General features: G+C 37.9%; 1 protein-coding gene across 1 annotated transcript in view; it reads right to left on the bottom strand.

Annotated features, from left to right (window-relative positions):
- TMTC2 (transmembrane O-mannosyltransferase targeting cadherins 2) overlaps positions 1-25,649 on the bottom strand; it is a 661,377-nt gene that overhangs the window by 200,665 nt on the left and 435,063 nt on the right. The window contains exon 8 of the mRNA XM_007955475.2: positions 16,130-16,251. Coding sequence (XP_007953666.1) covers positions 16,130-16,251 — 122 coding nt within the window. The remainder of the gene's footprint in view (positions 1-16,129; positions 16,252-25,649) is intronic.

The raw sequence follows: 25,649 nt of genomic DNA, 5'->3' as shown, positions 1-25,649 counted from the left end.
AGAAGGCTGCTTGGTTCACAGATGGCAGCTCCAGGGTACATGGACAACAACTGACATGGAAAGCTGCTGCATTAAGACCAGCAGACGGAAAGACCCTTATTGAAGAAGGCAAAAACAGGTCAGCCTAATGGGCTGAGCTGCATGCTGTCTTCTTAGCTGTCATGGAAGAATTGGGCAATGGTGAGAGCCCATATGTTTGGATTTTCACGGATTCATGGGCAGTCACCAATGGCCTGGCTATATGGTCAGGCAAATGGGCGATGGAAAATTGGACTGTTAAGGGGACCCATATGCGGGGCATGGACCTATGGAAAGACTCTGGGAGTTCAGAGGACGCATTAGAGTAAGCCATGTCAATGCCCATCAGAAGAATCCCCTTCCTGGATCAGAAGGTATTGGAATCAGCAAGTGGATTTGTTAGTATGCTCCCTTGAGGTGGCCAATTGAGTTCATGAGATGAGTGGACATGGGGGTGCTGCAGCAATGCAGAGATGGGCTGAATCAAGGCACATCCCTCTTGCACCCTCTGAGGCACAAATGCCAATAAGGACTGCTCTGTCAGCAGGAAAGACAGCGGTTACAGATGGCTATGGGGCAGACTCCCCGGGGGGAAAGCCCTGAACACAGCCGTCAAGTCGATTATATAGGACCAATGACACCAGTGGCTCCAGGTGGCTAAATAAGTCCTCACAGGAATAGATACTCTGGAGTGGGCTTTGCTTATCCTGTGACAGATGCAAATGCCAAAAACACCATTAAAGGATTGGAACAAAAGATACTGTACCAATTTGGGCCACCAAGTTATATTTCCTCAGACCAAGGAACACACTTTACATCCCATAGGGTGCAGCAATGGGCCAAAAAACATCACATTAAGTGGACATACCATGCTGCATACCATCTTCAAAGTAATGATTTGATAGAGAACTGGAATGGGCAATTGACACATTTGTTGTCTAAAACTGGGGAAGATAAAAGCCTAAAGGGCTAGCTCACACGCCTTCATAAATGTGTGCTCACATTCAACATGAGGGGGGGTGAAGGGAGGATCACCATTCGACAGATTCCTATGCTTTTCTGGGGAATCTAGGGAAGAAGGGGTGGGGGAGGATGCTGGTGCCACTGTACAGTTTTTCCCCACATCACCTAACATTGCTTTCTTCCTGCCAGAAGCCGTGGTCCCTGGACCTGGGATGCAGCTGTGGGTGCCAGAGGCTGGGGTGATCCCTAAGCAAGAAACTGTGTCTATATCTCTGAACCTGTATGCCAGAATTCCCAAGGACCTCATGGGATGGATTGTACCTTTTCCTCATTTGGCCAGACTCGGGCTGACAGTGAATACTACGATCCTGCCCAGTGGTCGAAATAGTCCACTAATTTTGTACCTGCGTAACCATACCCAGCATGAATGGGAATGGACTGAGGGGGAAGCACTTGCTAGACTGATCTTGCTACCAGCAATATGGATAGGCACAATAGCTGAATTTGATGTCCCCTCCCAAGGTGGGAAAGTCTGGGTTAAAATAAATGACGAATGGAAGGAAGGAGAAATAATAGCTGAAGGTAAAGGAATGAATGGGTTATGCAGTGGGGGAAATCCAACATTATGCTGATACCTAAAGACAGACTCAGAACAAGGGAATAATATTATCTCAGTTAAATATTATCAGATACTGTAAGGATGATAATGAGAAAAACTTTTGGATCAGATGGACAAATACAGCAGACCTAAATGGCTGGTATCTGAATAATCTCACCCTTAGGACTCTTTGCCTTGCTGAAAGGCTAATTGTTAATGGCCTTGCGACCAGTAATATGATTGGGAGGGGCAAATTAATCTTTCAACTATAAAAGGGCTAATGGCTAGAAGAGCCAGGGGGTGCAATGCGGTGAATTGCTTGATGTGGCCCTTCTAGCCATTTTCCTCCATTCTGTGATGTATTGTAAATTCCATTATCCATGCCTGTTTGGGGTAGTGTGGTAGTTAAGGTCAGGTATCAACTTGGCTGGGCAGCTGGTAGTAGTCGTTCCCCATAATGACTGGCAATCGACTCTGTGATGGGATTTGTCTTGAGCTGCTGATTGTTAAAGCCATCCACTTAGGTTATTTCTGTTGGGTGCAACACAAAGCAATGTTCTGGGAGGTTCCTGCTCTCTCTCAGGTGCTTAGGATTCTAATGTTATGATTGGTTAGTTTGGCCATGCTGCCAGGCTCAAAAGGAGGCCTCCTAGAGGCAGATGTCCATCTCTGACTGCTGGTTGACAAAGACGTGCTGCTGAAAGAGACACACGCTGCTGGGAAAGAGATGCAAGAGACACGCATTGCTGAGTGAGACACCGAGGGGCACGCACTGCTGGGAGAGAGACTGCTGGCGGAGAGATGGTGGGCTGGGAGACAGAGACTGAGCATTCTTTCCTGAATGTGAATTGTAGCCTGGTGCTTCCCTAATAAACCCCGTAATCTGTGAGTTTTGTGTGGCCACTGCAGCGAATTATCGAACCCAGGATAGAGGTGGTGGGTGCTTTGGGGGGAACAATTGGTGAAAGGGCTGGAGGGAGGCAGCATGTCTGGCCTTGCAGTAATGGACCTTGGGCTACTGACAGTGCTTCTGTTTTCCTTTTGTGTGGTTAAAGAAAGTCAGAAGATGTGGCCTCCTTACCCTTTTTGCACCTCCATAACTCGTACCTAAACCAAAGCTTATCTAACACACATATATTGTCTTTAAAGCACATCACAGCCTTCTTTCACTAAGAAACACTAGACAGCACTTTACCACTATACCTGGGGGCCATTTTAAACAGCAGAATCAATAAATGCACAAAAATGCAAAAAATATGGGAATAAGCAGACACAAAAAGACACTTGTTTACAGTATGAGAACTGAAACAAAAAGCTGTGTATCTCCTTGCTGGAGTTCAGCTGGGAATAAGTGAGTTTTGGGTGACTCTTATTTTTTGCTGTTCTGTGAATATCTGTGAATGACTGCAAAACTGCCTTTAAGTATTGGTTTTGAACTGATGAATAAATTTTAGTGATAGTCAAGGTTGCAAATATTATATCTGTGAATAATGAAGATTGATTATATTTGTTTCCATATTTTTAAAATACTAAAAAAACATCTATTGATCATTTACTCTATAAAATATACTATGTTTTGTGTCATGGCAAAACAAAAATGTGTGATACAGCCAGAGAACACCTGGGATTCCTCATGTAATCAGACATAGACATAGATTGAGAAAGACAAAGAAAAAGAGCTAGAAACTGTAGTTCAAACCCATCCGTGGTTTCGTGGAATTAAAAGACCAGGTGATCTCCTCTCGTAAAGATTAAAGCCTAGGAAATCGTATGGGGCAGTTCTGCTCTATCATACAGTATCACTATGTGTTGGAGTCAACTAGAGAGCACACAACAATACCTAGTATTCTGAGGACCGCAAATACAACCTCAACCACACCATAACATTATCCTCACAGTTCAACTCATAGCTCAATTCATTTTTGTTTTTTACTATTAGACAAATAAGTAAGTAAGTAAAGCTCTAGCCCCACTGTTAATAACAAAGTTTTTTCCTTCAAAATATCCACTCATGGTTTGTCATTTTTCAATTAATATTTTCACTTTTTAGTGGCATCTCATCCTGATTTCCAGGAACTATCCTGCAATCTCTGTCCACCTATAAAACATACACAATTTTGTGAAATTCTTAGACATTTAATACTGACTTCTTAAGAATTTCATCTTTTAAAAAATAAGTGAAAGAATATGCTTTTCTCTATAAGGAGAGAAAATTGCTCAGCAAGCAGGTGTTCTGGCTCCAACTCAGTGATTGACAAATTAACCAGGTAAATATCAGTGTACTTTCACCTATGTTCATATCAAAAACTCAACTCTCTATGCCTTGCACCCATTCAGTCTGCTATATTCTAAAATGCCCCAAAGTTCATTTGGTGGAATATTTAGTCTCAGGAAAATAAAAGTCTAACTTGGGGAAAAAAGGGTTCCATAACAAATTATAGTAAATGGAGCTTTAAGTACAAGACCTTCAGAGTCTTTTATGGCTAATGTGTATACTAATATATTTCAAGAAGGCCATATTTTGGACAATGTACTGCCATAGAGATACTGCCTTGGAAACTCCAGGAGGAGTCACTATGAGTCACATTGACTCTATGGCAGTAAGTTAGTTAGTTAGTAGTTATGCAGTTTTTCCCACACTGACAAGATTGTGGGTGTGTGTGTGTTCCAGAGAACACATTTTGAGAAAAACTGCTTTATTCAAAACTATCAAAACAGTAATGACAGTGGTAAAATCTTCTTGTAAGCTTAAACTGCAATATGTTTGAAATTCTCCATTTTATTCTCACTAAAAATACTCTTTCCCATGTATATATCATTACTTACTCAGTTTCGCTAATATTTACAGTGAAAAGCAAATATATCAAACTCAGTGCCTTCTATATAGGTTAAGACGTGCTGAAGTAGTGAGGGGGACAGGAAGGGAGACCCCTTCTTCCACATAAGTAGAAATATAGTGCTGAAGATAAAGAAAAAAATAGACACTTTCATTGCATGGTTTTATTCTCAGCCAAATAACAGACAGGCCCAGGAGCTGAACACCTACACCAGGGAGATGCACTCCCAAGAACAATCAACCATGGGAGATCAGAAGGGCAGCATTTGCACAGGTAGAAAGGTAGGTAGCCAGGAATGCACAGGCCAGAGGGCCACGGGAAAAGGACAACCATAGGGAGGAAGTGGGAGGAGAGCTGCTACACTGTAGACAGTGTAACCAGTGTCGCAAAATGAAGTATGTATGAACTGTTGAATGGAGAACAAGTCCCCTTGGTAAAGTTTCATCCAAATCACAGTAAAATTTTTTTTAAAAAATGGACGTATTCAGAAAATCTTTGTCAGAGCAGTATATTTTATATAATTCTGCCTCAATGGAAGTAATCTCTCTGAAATTTGCAAAAAATTATCTTAAAGCATAACACCACGAGCTCCTAATCAGTAATTTTCCATATAAAGTAAGTAAATAAATTTCTGATTCAAAAAGAGAAATTCTGTTCTTTTTTTTTTAGCTGTTACTATTTCATCCCAAGATATAAGAAATAGAACAAACTAGATAGTAGATAATATCTTCAAGTTCCATTTTTCAGGGATGAAAATTTCTCAGACTGACCATTACATCTAACAACGATACTACCTATTTTTCAGTTATATAACATTATAATACATGGCTTTATACAATGGAGGGTGTCATCTTAAACCCAATGCCAGAGGATAATGTCAAACCAACCAAAGGGTCCTATTATGCATAAATCTTTCTGTGTGTTGCTGTCTTCTACCTAAAGTACTGTCATTACAATGCACACTGAGTAATAGCATAACTCAAGACCATACCACATCCTGTCACTTTTGACAAAGAGCCTCAATTATATCTTAGAAGTCCTGCAATTTTAAGCCTTTTAGAAGAATTATGCCTTTCACTGTGAGGAGAAATAAATTACTAGGCAGTTAAGTGTTCAGGTGCTCTGGCTCCAACTCGTTGACCAGATAAAGGTCAGTGTCAATTCACCTAGGCCTCCTATTCCCCACCCCCTGCAATCCATAGTACCAAAAGGTTTCCTTCCAATGTTCAAATGTGAGGGAAACTATATAGATACAACACCCTTAAAAAAAATTCAACTATAAATTAAATGAAAAGCTCAATTTTAAAATTCACTATTACTGGCTAGTTTCTTGTTACTTTCCACAAACAAATAATACTTTTTAAAATTAGCTATCATTTACAACCTTATTATAACTTTATTATTATTATTATTTCATTTAAAGATAAATATATATGAAATAGGAGCTCTGGTGGCGTAGTGCCTAAGGGATTTGACTGCTAACCAGAAGGCTGACGACCAGCCACTCCTCGGAAGGAAGGCTGGGCAATCTACTTCCATAGTGATAATGCCTCAGAAACCCAAGGAAAGGCTGATATGAATTGGATCCAACTCAACAGCAGTGAGTTTGGTTTGGTGTTTTGGTATATATGAAATACCTTTCATTTGAGAATTAAATTTGAGGAAAATCTAAAAGTTGAATTACGATTTATTTTAAAAATAATTTTTTATGCATTTTGAAATTATTGATACACATGAGTGCACATGAGGCATCACATTTTACCAAAAATAAAGTAGAGGCTAAAGAGCAATTAAATAGTACAACTAGGGGCGAGAGGAGTAGAAATATAATGTAATGGGCTTTGGAGACAGAGCTGTATTTCACCTTGGTGAACCTCAGCTTTCTCATCTATAACCAGGTCTCTAAAGTTCATAAGACTGTATGAGGAAGCCATAGAATGTCGTTGTTAGGTGTCATTGAGTCAGTTGCAACTCCTAGAGACCTTATGTACAACTGAACGACACACTGCCTGCTCCTGCACCATCCACACAATCACTGCTATGAGTGAGCCTGTCCACTGTCACTATGTCAACCCATCACCCTAAGGGTTCTTTTCTTTTTCACTGACCCTCTACTAACTATTATATCCTTCTCCAGGGATTGGTCCCTTCTGACAACATGACCAAAGTATGTGAGATGAAGTTTGGCCATTCTCATTTCTAAGGAGCATTCTGGTTGTACTTCCTCCAAGACAGATTTGTTCATTCTTCTACACGTCCATGGTACATTCAATATTCTTTGCCAATGCCACAATACAAACACATCAATTCTATATAAAGTTCCTAGTTCAGTGTATGATAAACAGTGTCATCTCATCTCAGGAGGTACTGTGATTGATACAGCCACTCAAAAGGCAGGGCCAAAGGCTACCCATACGTATTATTTAATTCTTTACTATATAGGAAAGCAACAGATGGGGATAAATGCCATGGGAGATATGAAATGACTGAGTTCACACATCCTAGAAGCCCAAAACTTAGGAAAAAAAGGAAGTCAAGTCCAGAATTAGCTATGTTTGGAGCAAGCATAATTTTAATAAAAACTAATGAAACATTTTACATCTTTATAGGGTTCAGTCTGCTCAGGCTCATAGGCCTTAAATGTAATGCAGATAAATTTAAAGGGAAATGACAAAAACTATTATGGGCTTGTATTCATGCTCACGGCCAAACTGGCTTTAAAACTAGTTTTGAGATAGCAAAAACGAAAACGTTTATATTCTAGAGTAGATACACACAGATATGCACACATACTCATATATATATCTACACACATACATACACATATTCAAATGTCACAGTAAAAAAAAAAAAAAAAAGGCAACGTCCTTTTGTAAAATTGCTGGCCTACCTACCCACTTGGAAGAAAAGACATTTACTTTTTAAACTGTATTTTCTCTAGCACCTTTCATGGGCTAGACCAGGATGCTATTTTAACAATGACAGATACTCATTTTTTTCCTTTTCCTTGATACATTATTAGGAAAAAATTATCAAGCTAAGGAAATAAAATATAAAACATAAATTAAAAACAGAGTTTAACTCACATGAAAATGTTTTCATGCTTTATGATGTAGTGGAAAGAACAGCAAGCTGGAAGTAATGAAGTTAAGTCATTTAGAATAGTGTGTCAATGGGGTTTATTTAACAAATTAGAGAACTGTGAAATGGAAAAAAAAATGTCTACCACATGACATGAGATTCCATGCCTATAATAAAAATTAAAGAGTAAGGAAATAGAATTAAAGTATCCAGCTAACTGTCCTTTCTGAAACAGAAGCTACTTCCACCAACCACAAGCATGGTAGCTCACAGCTGAAGTAGCTATAGATAGCTTTTGTCAAAATTTGCTTAATTTTCCCCAAAAAGAACAGACTAAAGGCTTCTGAGGGCGAAGAAATACCATGTTGGTCTTTGTATCATGACTGTCCATTACTGAGCATGAGACAAAGTTCAGTGTCAACAAATGTAACTAAAACCCAGTTTTTCTTTCTTTCTTTCTTCTTCTTCTTCTTTTTCTTTTAAAATAAAGGATTGGTTACTGAGAGTCATCCAGGAAGCCAACCTATGTGTAACAGGCATTTACATGAAAGCCAATTCTTCATCTACATCACTGTAGAAACATGAGATATCACAGAACTTGGGATCATGAGGGCCTGAGCCAGGTGGGTTATTTAAATTGCACTAAATTGTAACTACATATCAACTACAGTACCCAACAAGATAACGACATGTAAGTTAGATTCAAAACAATATAGTCTTATTTTTTAATTTCACTCAAGTAAATGAAAAGTTAACATTTCGATTCAAATATAGCAGCACATGTATACAAATATAAAACCAAACCAAAACACACGGCCATCAAGTAGACTCTGTCCCATAGTGACCCAATAGGACAGAGCAGAACTGCTGCAAAGGGTTTCCAAGGCTGCAGTTTCATCATTCTCCTGCAGAGTGGCTGATAGGTTTGAACTGCCAAACTTTTAGTTGGCAGCCAAAAGCTTTAGTCATTGCACCACCACAGCGCATTATAAAGCAGCTGAAATTATTTCATGTAACATTTAGTACCAAAGCATTAAAGGATTTAACTTTTGTTGTTCCTGAAAATATTTGCCAAAGAAAATTTAATACTTTCTACTAACTAAAGGAGCTCTAGTGACTCAGTGGTAAGCATTTTGCTACTAACCAAAATGTTGCTGGTTTGAACCCACCAGCCACTCCATGGGAGAAAGACGAGACAGTCTGCTTCCATAAAGATTTACAGCCTTCGGAACTCTATGGGGTAAGTTCTCCTCTGTTCTATAGGGTCACTATGAGTCAGAATCGACTCAATGGCAAGTGGGTTTACTTTGGGTTGTCTACTAACCAATATGCAAAAGCACAGTGAAAGTTAGATTCATTTTGGAGATTATATTTGGATTCTAAACATGTGTTACTTATAACAAAAAGAAGAATAATTTTAAGACTGATTCTAGGTAATAAAATGCATATATTAAGGTGGAGGGTCTACAAAAATGAATCATCAGATTCACTATGGTTCGGAACAAAAACAATACAATGATAACCACATTATCTCCAGAATGCTAAACCATGCCCACATAAGGCAACTTCAGACAGAATGCTTAGCTCAAGACTGTCCTGGATTAAACACTTTCTTCTATATTTCATCCTATATTTCAGTTGTTGTTGTTGTTATGTGCCGTTGAGTGGGACCCAACTCATAGTGATCCCTCCTTGGGTTTCCAAGGCAGTATCACCATGGAAGTACATTGCCTATCTTCCTTCTGAGGAGTGGCTGGGGGATTTGAACCACCAGCCTTCTGGTTAGCAGTCAAGTGCCTTAGGCACTATGCTACCAGAGCATGATATATATTCTCTTATACCTTCCATTTTCATATAATGGAGTCCCTGAGTGGTACAAACAGTTAACACACTCAGAAGCTAACTACAAGTTTGCAAGTTGGAGTCTACTCAGAGGCACCTTGGAAGAAAGGCCTGCCAATCTACTTTTGAAAAATCAGCCATTACAAACTCAATGGAGCACAGTCCTACTCTGATGCACATGGTTCACTATGAGTCAGAATTGACTTGATGGTAGTTTTTATTTTTAATGTTTCCATAGAATAAAATTTGCAACTTGAATTAGACATACCTGTAATAATTGTTTAATTCGAGCCACAGGGAAAGTGCTGTTTCTTGCTCTCTTCCCTGAGTGTAAACATGACAGTATAACGTATATAATACACTAAAACAAAAAACAACCCAAATGTTGGGCAACCAGCAAAATTGAAAGAATTTTGCTCTAGAAAGGACTAAATGGTGTGTGTGTATGTGTGTGAATGGGTATGAGAATCTCAGCTCTAAATAGTAATGATAATTACCTAATACTCAAAGGAACACAGCTTAGTACTTCCTATACTGACACAGCTTCTTCGCCTGGGGTATGGAACTTTGCTATCAAATCTCAACTACTTTCACAACTGAAGTTTTATGTAGCTCAATTAACTTTGGCTAGACACAGAAGTCTGGCTCTATCCTTCCATACAGTCGCCAAAATAAAGGTTTTCTGTATCAAGAATTACTGTCAGAGTCTCCCATATCCTTCCTTCTCTCCTAGTAACCTAAATCTGGAAAATAAGCTAACAGCCAAGTAGCCTTTACTACAATTTAAGTCAATATTAATTTTATTGCCTCACAAAAACTGCAAAATATGAGGAATACATAAACTGACCAGGATTTGGGAAAAAAAAAAAAAAATCAAAGCAAGCATGAGCATACAACTAGAGAACCCACATAGCGTTAGGAACAACTTTAAAACCATCTGAGATATCACAATAGTGGAAATGCTATTTCTTCCATTTTCTCTTAATGCATGCCCAATTTTAAATTCATGACATTACCTCTAGGTAACAAAGTTCAAACACAGAATAAATCACAATTTTAAACAGAATGATTCAAACTCAGATCGTGTTTAGTATTTTAATTGGATGTGACATTGGTATGAAAGTTCCATATATTTTAAAAGGATCTCACCTGGGTCCAATTCTATTTAAATATGGAGGCTATCAATGACCTTAAAGCAGAACTATTCTCTAGGATGCCCTGGAAAATTTGTATTAGAGTTATAATATTGGACCTAAAAGTGCTGATAGACTAAAACAGAGGGCCTATGTCCATGATCTATCATGCCTAATATTAAAAATAAGTTTAATAATCAAACTAAATGTTTAAAGATAATATATAAAAATATGCTATTTATACATGGAGAATAAGTACTTTTCCATAACATGGCCTTAATTCTACATTTTGGATTACTTTTGGAATCTGCAATCAGTAAAATAGGGTCTAGCAAGGGGAAAAACACCATACTTAAAACGATTTAACAAAAAGTGAAAAATGTTGTTAATGTTAGCTAGCTGCCATTGAGTCAGCCCCAACTCACGATGACCTTATATATGAACAGAATGAAATGAACAGAAGGAAATGTTGCCCACTCCTATGCCATCGTCATGAGTTTTGGTATGTTGGAGCTCAGAATGAAAATGATTAACACTCAATTCCGAAAACTTACAGTTGTATCCAATTCTACTATTTATAGCCTTTGGATTCTTGGGGATATTTCTTTAATCTTTGAAGCTCCATTTTCTCATTTATAAAAAGGGGACAAATATTCTTTTATGAGGCATCTATGAAATAACACATGTCAAGCAGAAGAACATAAGATATATACACCCTTCATGTCCCTACCTCCCCTTCCAGTTTCAGAGGGTTACTCAGTGCCCATTCTGCAATTGTGCCTCTCCTGTTCATTTATTAAACACATATTACTGAGGGCTTAGTATGGAGTCTCTGTACATGTGTTGACCAAATGAAGGAACGAAGGAGGAAATGATTGTCAGACTAGGAAAATAAAAAGCATGGATCCAGCTTTTAAATACTTTAAATAAAGACTCATCCCTTAAATATCTTAAATTCACAGAGGTGGGTACAAGGATAGTTAGATAGTAAAATGATATGTACTAAAGAGAAAAAAAAGTGAGCACAGAATTGGTTTCTACCTTATGTCTACTGTTAAAGACAAAAAGATTTATAGCTGTCATTCAAGCTGGAAAATAATACTCAGAGAAACAGATCAGGGCTACGGAAGTACAGAGAAAGAAAAAAATAACTGCCTGAAAGAGTCTGGCAAGATTTCATAGAGAAAATAAAATCTGAGCTAGCAGAGAGAGGAAAAGGATATTTTTATGAAAAGATTAAAAAAAAAAATAATGATAAAAACTTGATCTATGAATGTGCCAAAGTTTAGGGACACTTTAAATCTCAATGAACATTTGTAAATAATATAAATATTATACGAAGTCTTCAAGAACAACTTTAAAAAAGAAAATTTTAATATACTGAATCATTCTACAGACTACAGTAAAAGTAATACACCAATAATTTTTTCCTAACTCATATAACTAATTAATTCTTATACGAAACCCTATTTCAGTTTAAGTCTCATGTAGTTGTACAGATGATGTTTTACATATTTTGCTTTTGGTCAGTTTTAACAAAATGCTAAAAGTACTACTCCATTTCTAGTCCTGTTCACTTGAGACTAGTAGCCAATTCCATTTTATATTGTCTTATATTTAAATAATATAGAAGTCAAATTGTGAGGCATTTTCCACCTTGCCAGTGCTGTGTTAAGTCAATAGCATATTACCAGGCCAAGAAACCCAAAACTAGACAAAGACAATCCATTGGGATCAGAAATTTGCCAAATCTCATAAGTTAGAAAGAAACTGTTAAAGATGGTTGTGGAGTTTTGGCACTGTGCACATAAGCCATTCCATAACAGAGTTTGTATTTCATCTAAATTAGCAAGTCGGAAACTATAAAAGTCTTGGTGGGGGAAAATTAAATTTTGGACTGTAATACATAGTCTTTCCTTCCACATGTTTCAGTAAATTAAAACTTCTAAATTATGTTAAAATGCCATCTAAAAAGAATAAAGTAGCCTTTAAACTCACATGTTTGATATAGGAAACTTCAAATATTTAGCCATGACAAGAAGAATAAATAAATAAATAAACAAGAACATATGGTTTTCATATGCAGGCTAGTGTCACAGTCCAGGCATATTCAGCATTAGGTATATTTAAGTTTTTAATTTTTTCTTTTCAAAATGGCTTTTTTGGTAAATTAAGCATCTGAAACTTGTAGAGATTTTTAAAAGATTAACATTGATCAATTTAATTAAAAATATTTTCATCTAAATTCCATAAGAACGTGAAAAAGAGAAACTGGGGCAAGAGATACATTAATTCTATTCACAAGTGGAGTTTTCTGAATTATCATCCCATCAGGACAGGAACTGGAAGAGGTTTCCCTAAGACAAAACAATCTCTTTTTCAAATGATTATGCTATACATATTATGATGTTATAAATGGCAGAAATAACTTGCACTGTTTGATTCTAAGCAATTTTACCCCCTTTTGTCTTTTTTTTTTTTTGTCTGTAACCAGACGGCTGGCGGTTCAAACCCACCAGCCACTCCTCGGAAGGAAGGTTGGGCAATCCTACTTCTGTAGTGATACTGCCTCGGAAACCCAAGGAGGGGTCGCTATGAGTCGGGGCCGACTCGACGGCACATAACAATAACAAAAATATGGCAATCCTACTTCTGTAGTGATACTGCCTCGGAAACCCAAGGAGGGGTCGCTATGAGTCGGGGCCGACTCGACGGCACATAACAATAACAACAATATAGATTGCTTTCCGAATTCTTTTCATATTTTCTATTTCCTCATTTCTTCGATTGCTCATGAGAAAACATGCTTAACTTTGTTCTCCATCGTTCAAATAAAAATGATTTTGCTATCATACTTTTAACTTCTAAAAGCTCTGTTATTCTCTCATTATTTAACTTTTCCTTTGTATTCTGCTTTACCATCTCATTCTAAAGATCACTGTTTATTTCTAATTTTCTTTGGTTCCTTCATGTTCCCTTCTTCTATTGTTTTAGTTCAAGTCTTCTGCATTTGTGGCTTTTCCAATATGACTGATGGCAACTGGTGGTTACCTGGTGACACTTAAGAGTGAGATAATAGAAACTAAATCAAAGTTCCCAAGGCATAGCTGTGTTTTGGGACTAGATGGATTCACTTTTGTGTGTCTGGTTCATGAGGCAGTTATTTAGAAGGGGACTTATGAATAAAAGCATATGGAAACATTTTCCCTAGAAGATTCAATGTGTCTAGATAAGAATGTAGCAATCTCTTGAGAGGGCGGGGTTAACCCCACATTCTTGGAATTCTGCAAGGGGTAAGGAAATACTAAATTCAATCCTCTTTTCAGTCTCTCTGCTTTCTGCCTTTGACTTTGCACTCAGAAGTCCTGATTCCTGGACCTCTCATTCAACTCCTACATCGGTATGAGTCTCTTTTCTCCTGCCTTGAAGTTAAGTTCCTAGCTGCTGGCACTGTGTACATGGAGGAGATATGACTGCTGCATATATAGAACAGTCCCCAAACATGCCTTCCACTGTTATCTATGCCAGGTGTTTCCAAGTCCATTTTTCTATGGCATAAGTTGTTGTTGTTATGTGCCATTGAGTTGGACCTGACTCATAGCGACCCCTCCTTGGGTTTCTGAGGCAGTATCACTACGGAAGTAGATTGTCCAATCTTCCTTCTGAGGAGTGGCTGGTAGGTTTGAACCGCCAGCTTTCTGGTTAGCAGTCAAGTGCCTTAGGCACTATGCTACCAGAGCTCCTATGGCATAAGTTAGATTGCCTCTATTACTCTATTCCAAGGGTCTTGTAGATTTGGTGTCCTCTGCTTTGGTGTCCTCTGCTCTGATAAATAGGAGCCCTGGTAGCATAGTGGCTAAAGCACTTGACTGCTAACCAGAAGGGTGGCGGTTCAAACCCACTAGCCACTCCTCGGAAGGAAGGTTGGGCAATCCTACTTCCGTAGTGATACTGCCTCGGAAACCCAAGGAGGGGTCGCTATGAGTCAGGACTGACTCGACAGCACATAACAACAACAACAACAGCTCTGATAAATCAGTGATCACACATCCATGTGCTTCCTGACTTCCTCAAAATCAGTTTAAATATTGAAGTCACCCCTCCCATTCTGTTTCTTCTTATGAATAAAATATGCTGTTTGAATATTTTATACAGTAAAAGCTTATTCCCATTTACCCACATGACTACCAATTTCTTTGTTCACTGTTCTTTTGGCACTTCACTCAGTAACTCTGCTTCTTCTGAATTTCTAGCTCCTGGAAATTTCTCTTACTAATTTTTGAGCTTAGTTAAGAATTGAAAGCACATCTATTGTATTTTATTAAGCACACCTAGAAATGTTTTAGTGGGATGTTTTCTGGTTATCTAGTATGCAAGTTTAGATTCTTTAATATGCCAATTTAGTGGCATCTTACAATGAATACATGATAATTAAAGATTTTAATCTGGTGGCATAGTGCCTAAGGCACTTGACTGCTAACCAGAAGGCTGGTGATTCAAACCTATCAGCACTGGAGGGAAGATCAGGCAATCTACCTCTCTAGAGATACCGCCTCAGAAACCCAAGGAGGGGTTGTTATGAGTTGGGATAGACTCGATGGTAGTGAGTCTGGTTTGGTATATTCAGTAGGAAATAAAGGTCCTTAATTTTAAGTAATTGTAACATACCTTTTTATGAATTCATGAATTCATTTAGGATTCACTTCCTGCCTATTAGCTTTATGTTTTTCTAATGTTTATTTTTTTATAAATATCAATACTGGGTGATATAACTAAAATAGGAGCTCTGGTAGCATAGTGCTAAGGCACTTGACTGCTAACCAGAAGGCTGGCGGTTCAAACCCACCAGCCACTCCTTGGAAGGAAGGTTGGGTAATCTACTTCCATAGTGATACTGCCTCGGCAACCCAAGGAGGTGTCGCTATGAGTCAGGGCTGACTCGACAGCACACAACAACAACATAACTAAAATAACACAAATACTAAATTCAAATGAGAACTGAAGCCTAGTTCAACTTCATAATAGCTGTGTGACATAGAGATTTACTTAAGTTTTTTGAACAATTCCCTGCATAAAATAGATAATTTCATAGATTAAAAATGGTAAAATATCAGGAACTTCTTATGTTGCAAGCTAACACTACTTTCATGGAACTGTGGCCTCCCAGCCCAGAGGGCTTGTCACATAGTGGGTGGCCAAGCAATGGTTCCACTTCTCTTATGGAATGATGTCAATTAGAAGGAATTCCAGGTAATTCTGATGAGTACACACACATAATTTCAAGTAACATTGGCTATTTGGAAAGAATCAAACTTAGTTTACTTTAGAGCCAACTCCGTTAACACTGACTTGTAGAACGTCATCTTTATGTAAATACGGTTGTCATGATCAATTCAGTATGTAATCATATATCTGGGTTTTATGTTTTTATATTTCCATTTGTTACATCAAGGATCATGATCTCTCACATTATATCTAGGGCAAAGCCCATAGCCAAAATATATACTTTTCTATATTTTCTATGCAAGGTTTTAACATAGTATCATCAACATTACATCCAAACAACCTGAGCTAACTGGCATGTCTAAAAGTTCATCTATCCTACTCTACACACTGAGAAAATCAATTTCTAAAGAGTAAGGAAGGTATTTACGTACTGTTAGAGCTAGCAGTTTCCCGTAGGTGAGATGAGCAGGGATATGGTCAGTTTTGGATCTCAGTGATTCCATATACCAATGCTCAGCCTCAGGAAGTTTGCTTAATCGCATATATGCTTCACCTAGAAAGAGAGAAACATGAGGAGCAATGTTAGGACATAGTCTTCCAAAAGCATTTCATCCTCATTATAATCATCATCATTATCAACACTATGATGATAAATTCCATGGAATTTCAGATACTATGCCAAATATTTCCATTCATTATCCCATTTGATTCCCAAAGAAGTCATTATCAGTTCCATTTTACACATGAGAAAACTTGAGTCTGGAGAAATGATGTGACAGAGCTAAATTCAGAGATCAAGTAAATAGGAAAACCTGGATTTTTAAACTAGACATACTGAGTTTCAAGTATGTATATATTTTTGAGAATAGGTTTATTTTATTGTGCATAATATATATATATTTTAAAAATTCCCATTCATTTCTTTAGAAATTGAGATATTACTAAAACAACTACTAAGTGGAAAGCATTATTCAGGTGTTAAAAGAAAGAAGAGTAGGATCCTGGTTACCAAGGGTCTTATGACCTTGTTAAGAAATTAAGATTACTTATGTATCAACAAAATAAATAAATAACTGGGACAGAAAACTGGTGCTAGATTTTAGATTTCTCAGAAAAGTATTTTCATTTATATTTCAATAATGATATCAACTTTACCACTTTCATTTGGAAAATATAATGAATATATAACAATTATCCTGCATGCCCAGCACTGCATACTAAACTAGTTTGAGCCTTTTCAGCCATCAGCCATTACTTTCAAATTGTTGTTGTTGTTAGGTGCCATCAAGTCATCTTCAACTCATAGTGATCCTATGCACAGCAGAACAAAGCAATGCCCGGTCCTGTGCCAGCCTCACAATACTTGCTATACCTGAGCCCATCACTGCAGCCACTGAGTCTATCCATCTCATTGAGGGTCTTCCCCTTCTTTGTTGACCCTCCACTTTACCAAACATGATATCCTTCTCCAAGGAATGGTTCCTTCTAACAACATGTCCAAAGTAGGTCAGACGAAGTCTGGCCATTCTCGCTTACAAGGAGCATTCTGGCTGCACTTCCTACAGGACAGATTTGTTTGTTCTTTTAGTAGACTATGGTACTCTTAGCATTCTTCTCCAACATCACAACTCAAAAGCATTAACTCTTCTTCAGTCTTCCTTATTCATTGTCCAGCTCTCACATGTGTAAGAGGTGACTGAAAACACCATGGTTCAGGTTAGGCACAGCACAGTCTTCAAGGAGACATCTCTGCTCTTCATTACTTGAAAGAGGTCCTTTGTAGCCATTTGCCCAATGCAATATGTCGTCTGATGTCTTGACTGCTGCTTCCATTGGTGTTGATTGTAGAACCAAGCAATAAGAAATCATTAACAACTTCAATCTTTTTTCCATCCACCATGAAGGTGTTTATTGGACCAGTTGTGAGGATTTTTGTTTTCTTTATACTGAGGTGTAATCCTCACTACAGACTGTAGTCTTTAATCTTTATGGGTAAGTGCTTCAAGTTATCCTGACTTTCAGCAAGCAAAGTTGTGTTATCCACATATTGCAGGTTGTTAATGAGTCTTCTTCCAATTCTGATGCCATGTTCTTCTGCACATAATCCAGCTGCTTGGATTATTTGCTCAGCATACAATTTGAATAAGTATGGTGAAAGGATACAACCTTGACACACTCCCTTCTTGATTTTGAACCACACAGTACCCCCTTGTTCTGTTTGAACGACAGCCTCCTGATGTATGTACAGATTCCTCATGAGCACAATCAAGTGTTCTGGAACTCCCATTCTTCTCAATGTTATCCACAATTTGTTACTATCCACACAATCAAATGCTTTTGCATAGTCAATAAAACATAAGTAAACATCTTTTGGGCATTCTTTGCTTTCAAATTAAATAAATAATATTTTATTTTATATTACATTTATATTTACATTTTATTTATCAAATTAGATAAATACTTTTTTATGAAGAGGGAAAAGAAAATGGAAATAAAGCACTTTATCAATTACTTGCCCATTAACATTTCTGCTTCACCCCTTACATGATGACGGTGTAGAAGAATATACAACTGATGAAAAACATCGTATTTTAAGATGCTTTGTATTTTCAAGTTAAATGTTGTTTCTTTAATCAGCACTGCAAGTGTACAAGCTACTCAGTTTTTAAAACCAGACAACTGACCGATAACCTTCATTATTTTCCAGGCAAACTGTGATAGCTTCGCTAATCATAATCATCATAGCCTTTCCCATTTAGATGTATAATCAGAGGCTTTTCCTACATTGGTCATTCATCCTTGCTTCAAAGATTTGTTTCCTTCGGTATTAATCATATTTCCCTTGTATAAGCACCATCTTGTCAATACAAATATGTTTGATAAATTGAATTGGTTTGAGTCTCCTGGCATTTTTAATGCCCTTTATTTGGCTGGTTAGTAAAAATACTGATAACAAATAATATATGATATGTACAAAAATATACATATCCACTCACACACATATATGTTTCTAGCTCTGAGAATGTCCTCATAACATATTATCATAAAAATTGTAGTTGAGGAATTTTTTTTTTAAATTTACAATGTGAGAGCATTTTAGAAGAATTTGGTTAAATTAAATCACATGTTCACAGTGAGATACAAGAAATACTGAGGGAAATAAGACTGCATAAAGTCAAGACTGCATAAAGTCAAGACTGAAGGGGAATGCACAAGAATGCCCATAACTGTGTTGGAATGATAGATTCGGCATATACTCAAATAAGCAAACACAAAAACTTTCCATTAGCTTCTACAACAATTTCATTGCTGTTATTATACTACTTTTTACAAGAATGAAAACATTTTCAGATGGATATATATATTTTTGCTATTTGGAAATAACAAATATTTCCAGATAAAGCAAATGATTTTTTTTTCCCTTGGGGTAATGCAAACCACTCTGCAGAGTGCACTACTGTGCTGTATCTCCCTCCCCATATCATTACTGCTAATGGATCTAAGAGCTAGTAATGGACACACAGTAAAGAATGTGTCTTAGAGGGAGATTATCACTCTCTGAAGAAACCCAGAACTTAGCTGAAGTATCTTAGTCAGGGGAAGGGGAAGAACTGATCTTGATACCAGTGAAACCTGGAATAGCCATAAGGAGATTATTGCCCATCTTAACAGGAGCAATAAATGATGTCCATTGCTTGTAGTGAGCCTTCCACTTTTATTACCATCTTTTATCTCTCTAGTGGTGTAGTGGATAAGGTATTTGGCTGCTAACCAGGAGGTCAACAGTTCAAACCCACCAGCTGCTCCGTATAAGGAAGATGGGGCCATCTACTTCTGTAAAGATTTACAGCCTCAGAAACCTAATGAGGGTCCCTATGAGTCGAAACTGGCTGAATGGCAGTGAGTTTTGTTTTGTTCCTTTTAATCTGTCAATTTCTTTTATTGTAGTCGCTTGCTCATTGCTGTCAAGCTGGAAGGTAGGCAATTTCAAATACCAGCAGGGTACCCACGGTTGACAGGTCTCACTTAGCAGAGCTTCCAAACTAAGACACAGCAGAAGAAAGATTTGGTGATCTACTGCAAAAAAAAAGAGCCAAAGAAAACCTTATGAATAGTAGTGCAACGCTGATAGAGTGCTGGATAATGAGATCTTCAGGTTGAAAGACACTCAAAACATAACTAGGGGAAGAGCCGCTTCCTCAAAGTAGAGCTGACTTTAATGATGGATGGTCAAAAACTTTTGGGACCTTCATTTGCTAATGTGGCACAATTCTAAATGAGAAACTGCTGCAAATATTCATTAAATTGGAATGTGGAATGTACGAAGTGTGAATACAGGAAAACTGGAAGTCACTGAAAATGAAAAGGAATGCATAATGATGGATATCCTAGGCATTAGTGAGCTGAAATGGAAACATGTTGGCTATTTTCAATCATACAATCATATAATCTATTATGCTGGCAATTACAAATGAAAGAGGAATGGTGTTGCATTCATTGTCAAGATCTATCCAGAAGTATAATGCTGTCAGTTATAGGATAACAGCCACACAACTATAAGAAAAACAAGGAGCTCTGGTGATGCAGTACCTAAGGCATCTGACTGCTAACCAGAGGTTGTAGGTTGAAGCCCCTGGAAGGAAGATGGAGCAATCTACTTCCATAAAGATTTAATGCCTTGGGAACACAATGGGGGTTGCTATGAGCCGGAATCAATGATGGCCAGCGAGTGGAAGACAAGTTAATTCAACTATTGTTCAAATTTAGACATCAACCACAAATGTCAAAGATGAAGAAACTGAAGTTTTTTTAAATTATCTTCTGCAGTCTGAAACTGATCAAACATGCCATCAAGATGCACTGATAATCACTGGTGATTGGAAGGGGCAAGCTGGATGTGAAGAAGGATTCGTAGTTGGAAAGTATGGCCTTGGTGACAAAAAAGATGCCGGAGATTGCATGATGGGATTTTGCAAGACCAATGACTTATTCATTGTAAATACCTTACTTCAACAACATAAATGGTAAACATACACATGGATCTGAAAGGATAAAATACATAAGAATCAAATTGACTATGAGGATGGAGAAGTTCAACAGCTCTTGAAAGTAGAGCAGCTAAAGTCAATGGAAGAATTGATAAAAAAAAAAAGGTGAACAGAAGATTTAAAAATGTGCCTCAAATAGACAAAATATAATGAAATGTGCAAGGAGCTGGAGTTAGAAAACCAAAAAGGAGAACACACTCAGCATTCCTCAAATGGAAAGAAATGAAGAAGAAACTCAAGGCTATAGTTGCAATATTGAAGGATTCTAAGGATCTCTGGTGGTGTAGTGGGTAAGGCATTTGGCTGCTAACCAGAAGGTCAGCAGTTCAAACCCACAAGCCATTCTGCAGGAGGGAAAAAAAAAAACAAGATTTACAGCCTCAGAACCCCGATGGGGGTCACTATGAGTTGGAATCAACTCAGTGGCAGTGAGTTTGATTTTCCTTTTTGAGTTTATCAGCAAAATATTGAATAATGGAGGAAATATAAAAAGAACATGGAAATAGTACATAAAGTCAGCCAACATTCAACCATTTCATGAGGTAACATATGATCAAGAACCCATGGTACTAAAGAAAGACGTCCAACCTGCACTGGTAAATAGCAAGCCATAAACCAAACCAAACTCAATGTCATTGAGTCAGATCTGACCATTAGTGACCCCTCCTTGGGTTTCCAAGGCTACTGCCTCTACGGAAGTAGACTGCCCAACTTCCATCTGAGGAGTGTCTGGTGGGTTTGAACAGCCAGCTTTCTGGTTAGCAGTCAAGTGCTTTAGGTATTATGCCACCAGAGCTCCTGGTGAAAAACAAGTCTCCAGAAATTGACTGAACACCAATTGGATGTTTCAACAAATGGATGCAACAATGGAAGCACTCACTCATCTGTGCCAAGAAATTTGGAAGACAGCTACCTGGCCAACTGACTGGAAAAGATCCATATTTGTGCCCATTCCACAGAAAAGCGATCCAACAGAAGGAAGTTATCAAACAACATAATTAATATCACATGCAAGTAAAATTTTGAAGATAATTTAAAAATGGATGGAGCAGTATATTGACAGGAACTGCCAGAAATTCAAGCGAGATTCAAAAGAAGACGTGCAACAAGGAATATCATCGTTTATATCAGATAGACCTTGGATGAAATCAGAGAATACTAGAAAGATGTTTACTTGTGTTTTATTGCTGATTCAAAAGCATTTGAGTACATGGGTCATCAGAAATTATGGATAACACTGTTAAGAATTGGAATTCCAATATAATTAATTAAAGTCAGGAAAGGTATATGTCAGGATTGTATCCTTTTGCCATACTTATTCAATCTGTATGCTAAGCAAATAATCCAAAAAATAGATCATATGAAGAAAAACAAGACATCATTATTGGAGGAATAATTGTTAACAACTTGCAATATGCTTACTGAAAGTGAAGAGGATTTGAAGCACTTCTTGTTGAAGATCAAAGATCACAGCCTTCAGTATGGATTACACCTCAACACAAATAAAACAAAATCCTCACCAATGGACCAATAAGCAACCTCCTAATAAATGGAGAAAATATTGAAGTTGTCAAGGATTTCATTTTAGCGGGATCCACAATCAACGTTCATGGCAACAGAAGTCAAGAAATCAAATGACATACTGTACTGGACAAATCTATAGGAAAATACTTTTTTAAAGTGTGAAATAACAAAGATGTCACTTTGAGGACTATGGTGTGCCTGACCCAAGCCATCATATTTTCAATTGCCTCAGGCATGTGAAAGCTGGACAATGTATAAGGGAGACTGAAGAAGAACAGATGCCTTTTAATGATGCTTTCGGCAAAGAATATTGAATATAACGTGGGCTGCTAAAAGAATGAACAAACCTGTCTTGGAAGAAGTACAGCCAGAATGCTGTAAAGTGAGGATGGCAAGGCTTGGTCTCATTAACTTCTTGTTGTTGTTGTTATGTGCTGTTGAGTCGTTTTCGACTCATAGCTACCCTATGCACAGCAGAATGAAACACTGCCCGGTACTATGGCAGCTCCATGATCCTTGCTAAACTTGAGCCCACTGCCACAGCCAGTGTGTCAATCTATCTCATTGAGGGCCTCCCTTTCTTTCATTGACTGTCCACCTTATGAAGCATGACATCCTTCTCTAGGGCATGGTCCCTTCTGACAACATGACCAAAGTAGGTGAGATGAAGTGTGGCCATTCCCACCTCCAAGAAGCATTCCAGCTGCACTTCCTCCAGGACAGATCTGTTACATCCATGGTACTCTCAGCATTCTTTGCCAGCACCCAAACTCAAAAGCATCAACTCTTTTTTGGTCTTCCTTATTCATCGTCCAGCTCTCACATGCATACGAGGTGTCTGAAAATACCATGGCTTGTGTCAGGTGCACCTTAGTTCTCAAGGAGATATCTTTGCTCTTCAGCACTTGAAAGAGGTCCTTTGGAGCCAATTTGCCCAGTGCTATACATCATCTGATGTCCTGTCTGCTGCTTCCATTGGCATCCATTTTGAAACCAAGCAATGCAAAGTCTTTGACAACTTCAATCTTTTCTCCATTTATCATGATGTTGCTTATAGGTCTAGTTGTGAGGATTTTTGTTTTCTTTATATTGAGATTTAATCCATACTGCAGACTGTACGCTTTAATCTTCATCAGTAGGTGCTTTAAGTCATCCTCACTTTCAGCAAGCAAAGTTGTGTCATCAGCATATCACAGGTTGTTAATGAGTCTTCCTCCAATCCCGATGCCATATTCTTCATATAGTCCAGCTTCTTGGATTATTTGCTCAGTATATAGATTAAATAGGTATGGGGGAAAGGATACAACCCTGATGCATTCCCTTCTTGATTTTAAACCATGCAATGTCCCCTTGTTCCATTCGAACAACAGCCTCCTTGTCTATGTACAGGTTCCTCATGATTACAATTAAGTTTTCTGGAATTCCCATTCCTCTCCATATTAACTATAATTTGTTAGAATCCACACACACAAAAAAATGCCTTTGCATAGTCAATAAAACATAAGTAAACATCATTCTGGTATTCTTTGCTTTGAGTCAAGATCCATCTGACATCAGCAATGGTATCCCTTCTTCCAGGTCCTCTTCTGAATCCAGCTTGCATTTGTGGAAGTTCTCTATCAATACGGGAAATGTTATCCTGAGGAACCAGTCCTTGGAGAAGGGCATCATGATTGATAGAGGGTCAGCAAAAAAGAAGAATACTCCCAATGAGATGGACTGACACAGTGCCTGCAACAATGAGCTCAAACACAGCAATGACTGTGAGGATGGCACTGGACTGAGCAATGTTTCATTCTGTTGTGCACAGGGTCTCAATGAGTCACAACCAACCAGATGGCATCTAATGGCTAACAGCATTCACCTTTTATTGTCCCTTTCCCCTACTTGTTCTCTTATATGCTATTGGGCATGTAGACATAGCTGTCCTGTTAGTATCTAACTCTATGAGAGAGGTGCTTAGGTATTACTCTCCCAATCCCTATAGTGGGGCACACCTAGATGCAATCTAATGCAACCCTGGATTGGGAGCCTAACTTCAGGGAACCTTGGTTGATGATAATATATGCTGTTCTACTCCTCCAGGTCCTGTTTATTTTGTGAACAATAAATGGCTATTGACCACACCATTAGAAGTGTGTCTTTTCTGTGCTCTGCTCCAAACTGTCTTCACTAACAATTTTTGACTACAGCACATTGCACATTCCTTTATATTAAAGCAGTATTAGGCATGATTTATATAACATAAAAAGAAGTATATTATCTAAACTACCAAAAATTTTTCTCAACTACTAACTAAACGGTTCATGGTTTGAACCCACCCAGAGGCACCTTGGTCTACAGCCTGACAATCTCTTTCTGAAAGCCCACAGCCTTCAAAACCCTATGAAGCAGCTCTATTCTGCAAAAATGGGGTCATCATAAGTCAGAACAAATGCCTAAGGCACCTGACTTCTAACCAGAAGGCCGGCGGTTCAAACCCACCAGCCACTCCTCAGAAGGAAGATGGGGCAATCTACTTCTGTAGTGATACCACCTTGGAAACCCAAGGAGGGGTCGCTATGAGTCGGGTCCAACTCGACGGCACATAACAACAACAACAGCAATACAACAATGACAATAGTACCTAAATATTTCTAAAATTTATTCTAAAAGCAGCAAGAAAACACATACTAACCAGAGAGAGTGAAAGATGGACCTTCGTTAGGAATTTGTTTTGGAATCAACTTGAAATTCTACTTTGGGACTTTGAGGGCTCATAGGTCAATTTATGGAAGTTATACAACCATTGCATTTAATATAGTTTATATTTTTTCATTTACAATGCATCTAACCAATTTCTGAAATAATGGCAATAGAAGGTCTTTTGTACAGGAAGAGAAGTAGAAAACTTGAGAAAATCCCAATTCCACAGTGCTATGGTGATTCAAATCTTTATTATATTATTAATGTCTGAAAATAATTTCAGAATTATACTTATTTTTCCAAGTTAGATATTTATTATTATTGAAACACTTATTGAAAATGAAATGTAGGTAATCTGCTAAATAATAAGTAGTTGACCCCTTTTCTTCACTAAGAACTGATATAAACAGCTTATTAATTTATAAAGCTTTTGAGACAGGGAAATACCAAAAGGCTATTAGTAAGAAGACTTAATAATGTATCTTCGCAATGTATGGAAACTGATTAAAAAAAAAAAAAAAAAAAAACTAACTTACTTCGAAAGGCTTCATGTAACCATTGTATCTCTGTAATAACATTTACTATGAATTAGGGAAGCAGGCTACAAAAGGCAAATGGCTCGCTTCTGTTCATCCGTTCCGCTCATCTGTAATCTCTATACTAGTTGCTCTCCCTCCCCCTCCCTCCCTCCCTC

This window comes from Orycteropus afer, unplaced genomic scaffold (genome assembly GCF_000298275.1).
Source record: "Orycteropus afer afer isolate SDZICR_OR568_19922 unplaced genomic scaffold, OryAfe1.0 scaffold00504, whole genome shotgun sequence".
In the NCBI taxonomy this organism is placed as follows: Eukaryota; Metazoa; Chordata; class Mammalia; order Tubulidentata; family Orycteropodidae; genus Orycteropus; species Orycteropus afer.
Note: the sequence above shows the minus strand (reverse complement) of the source record. Positions and strands in the feature narration are given on the sequence as shown.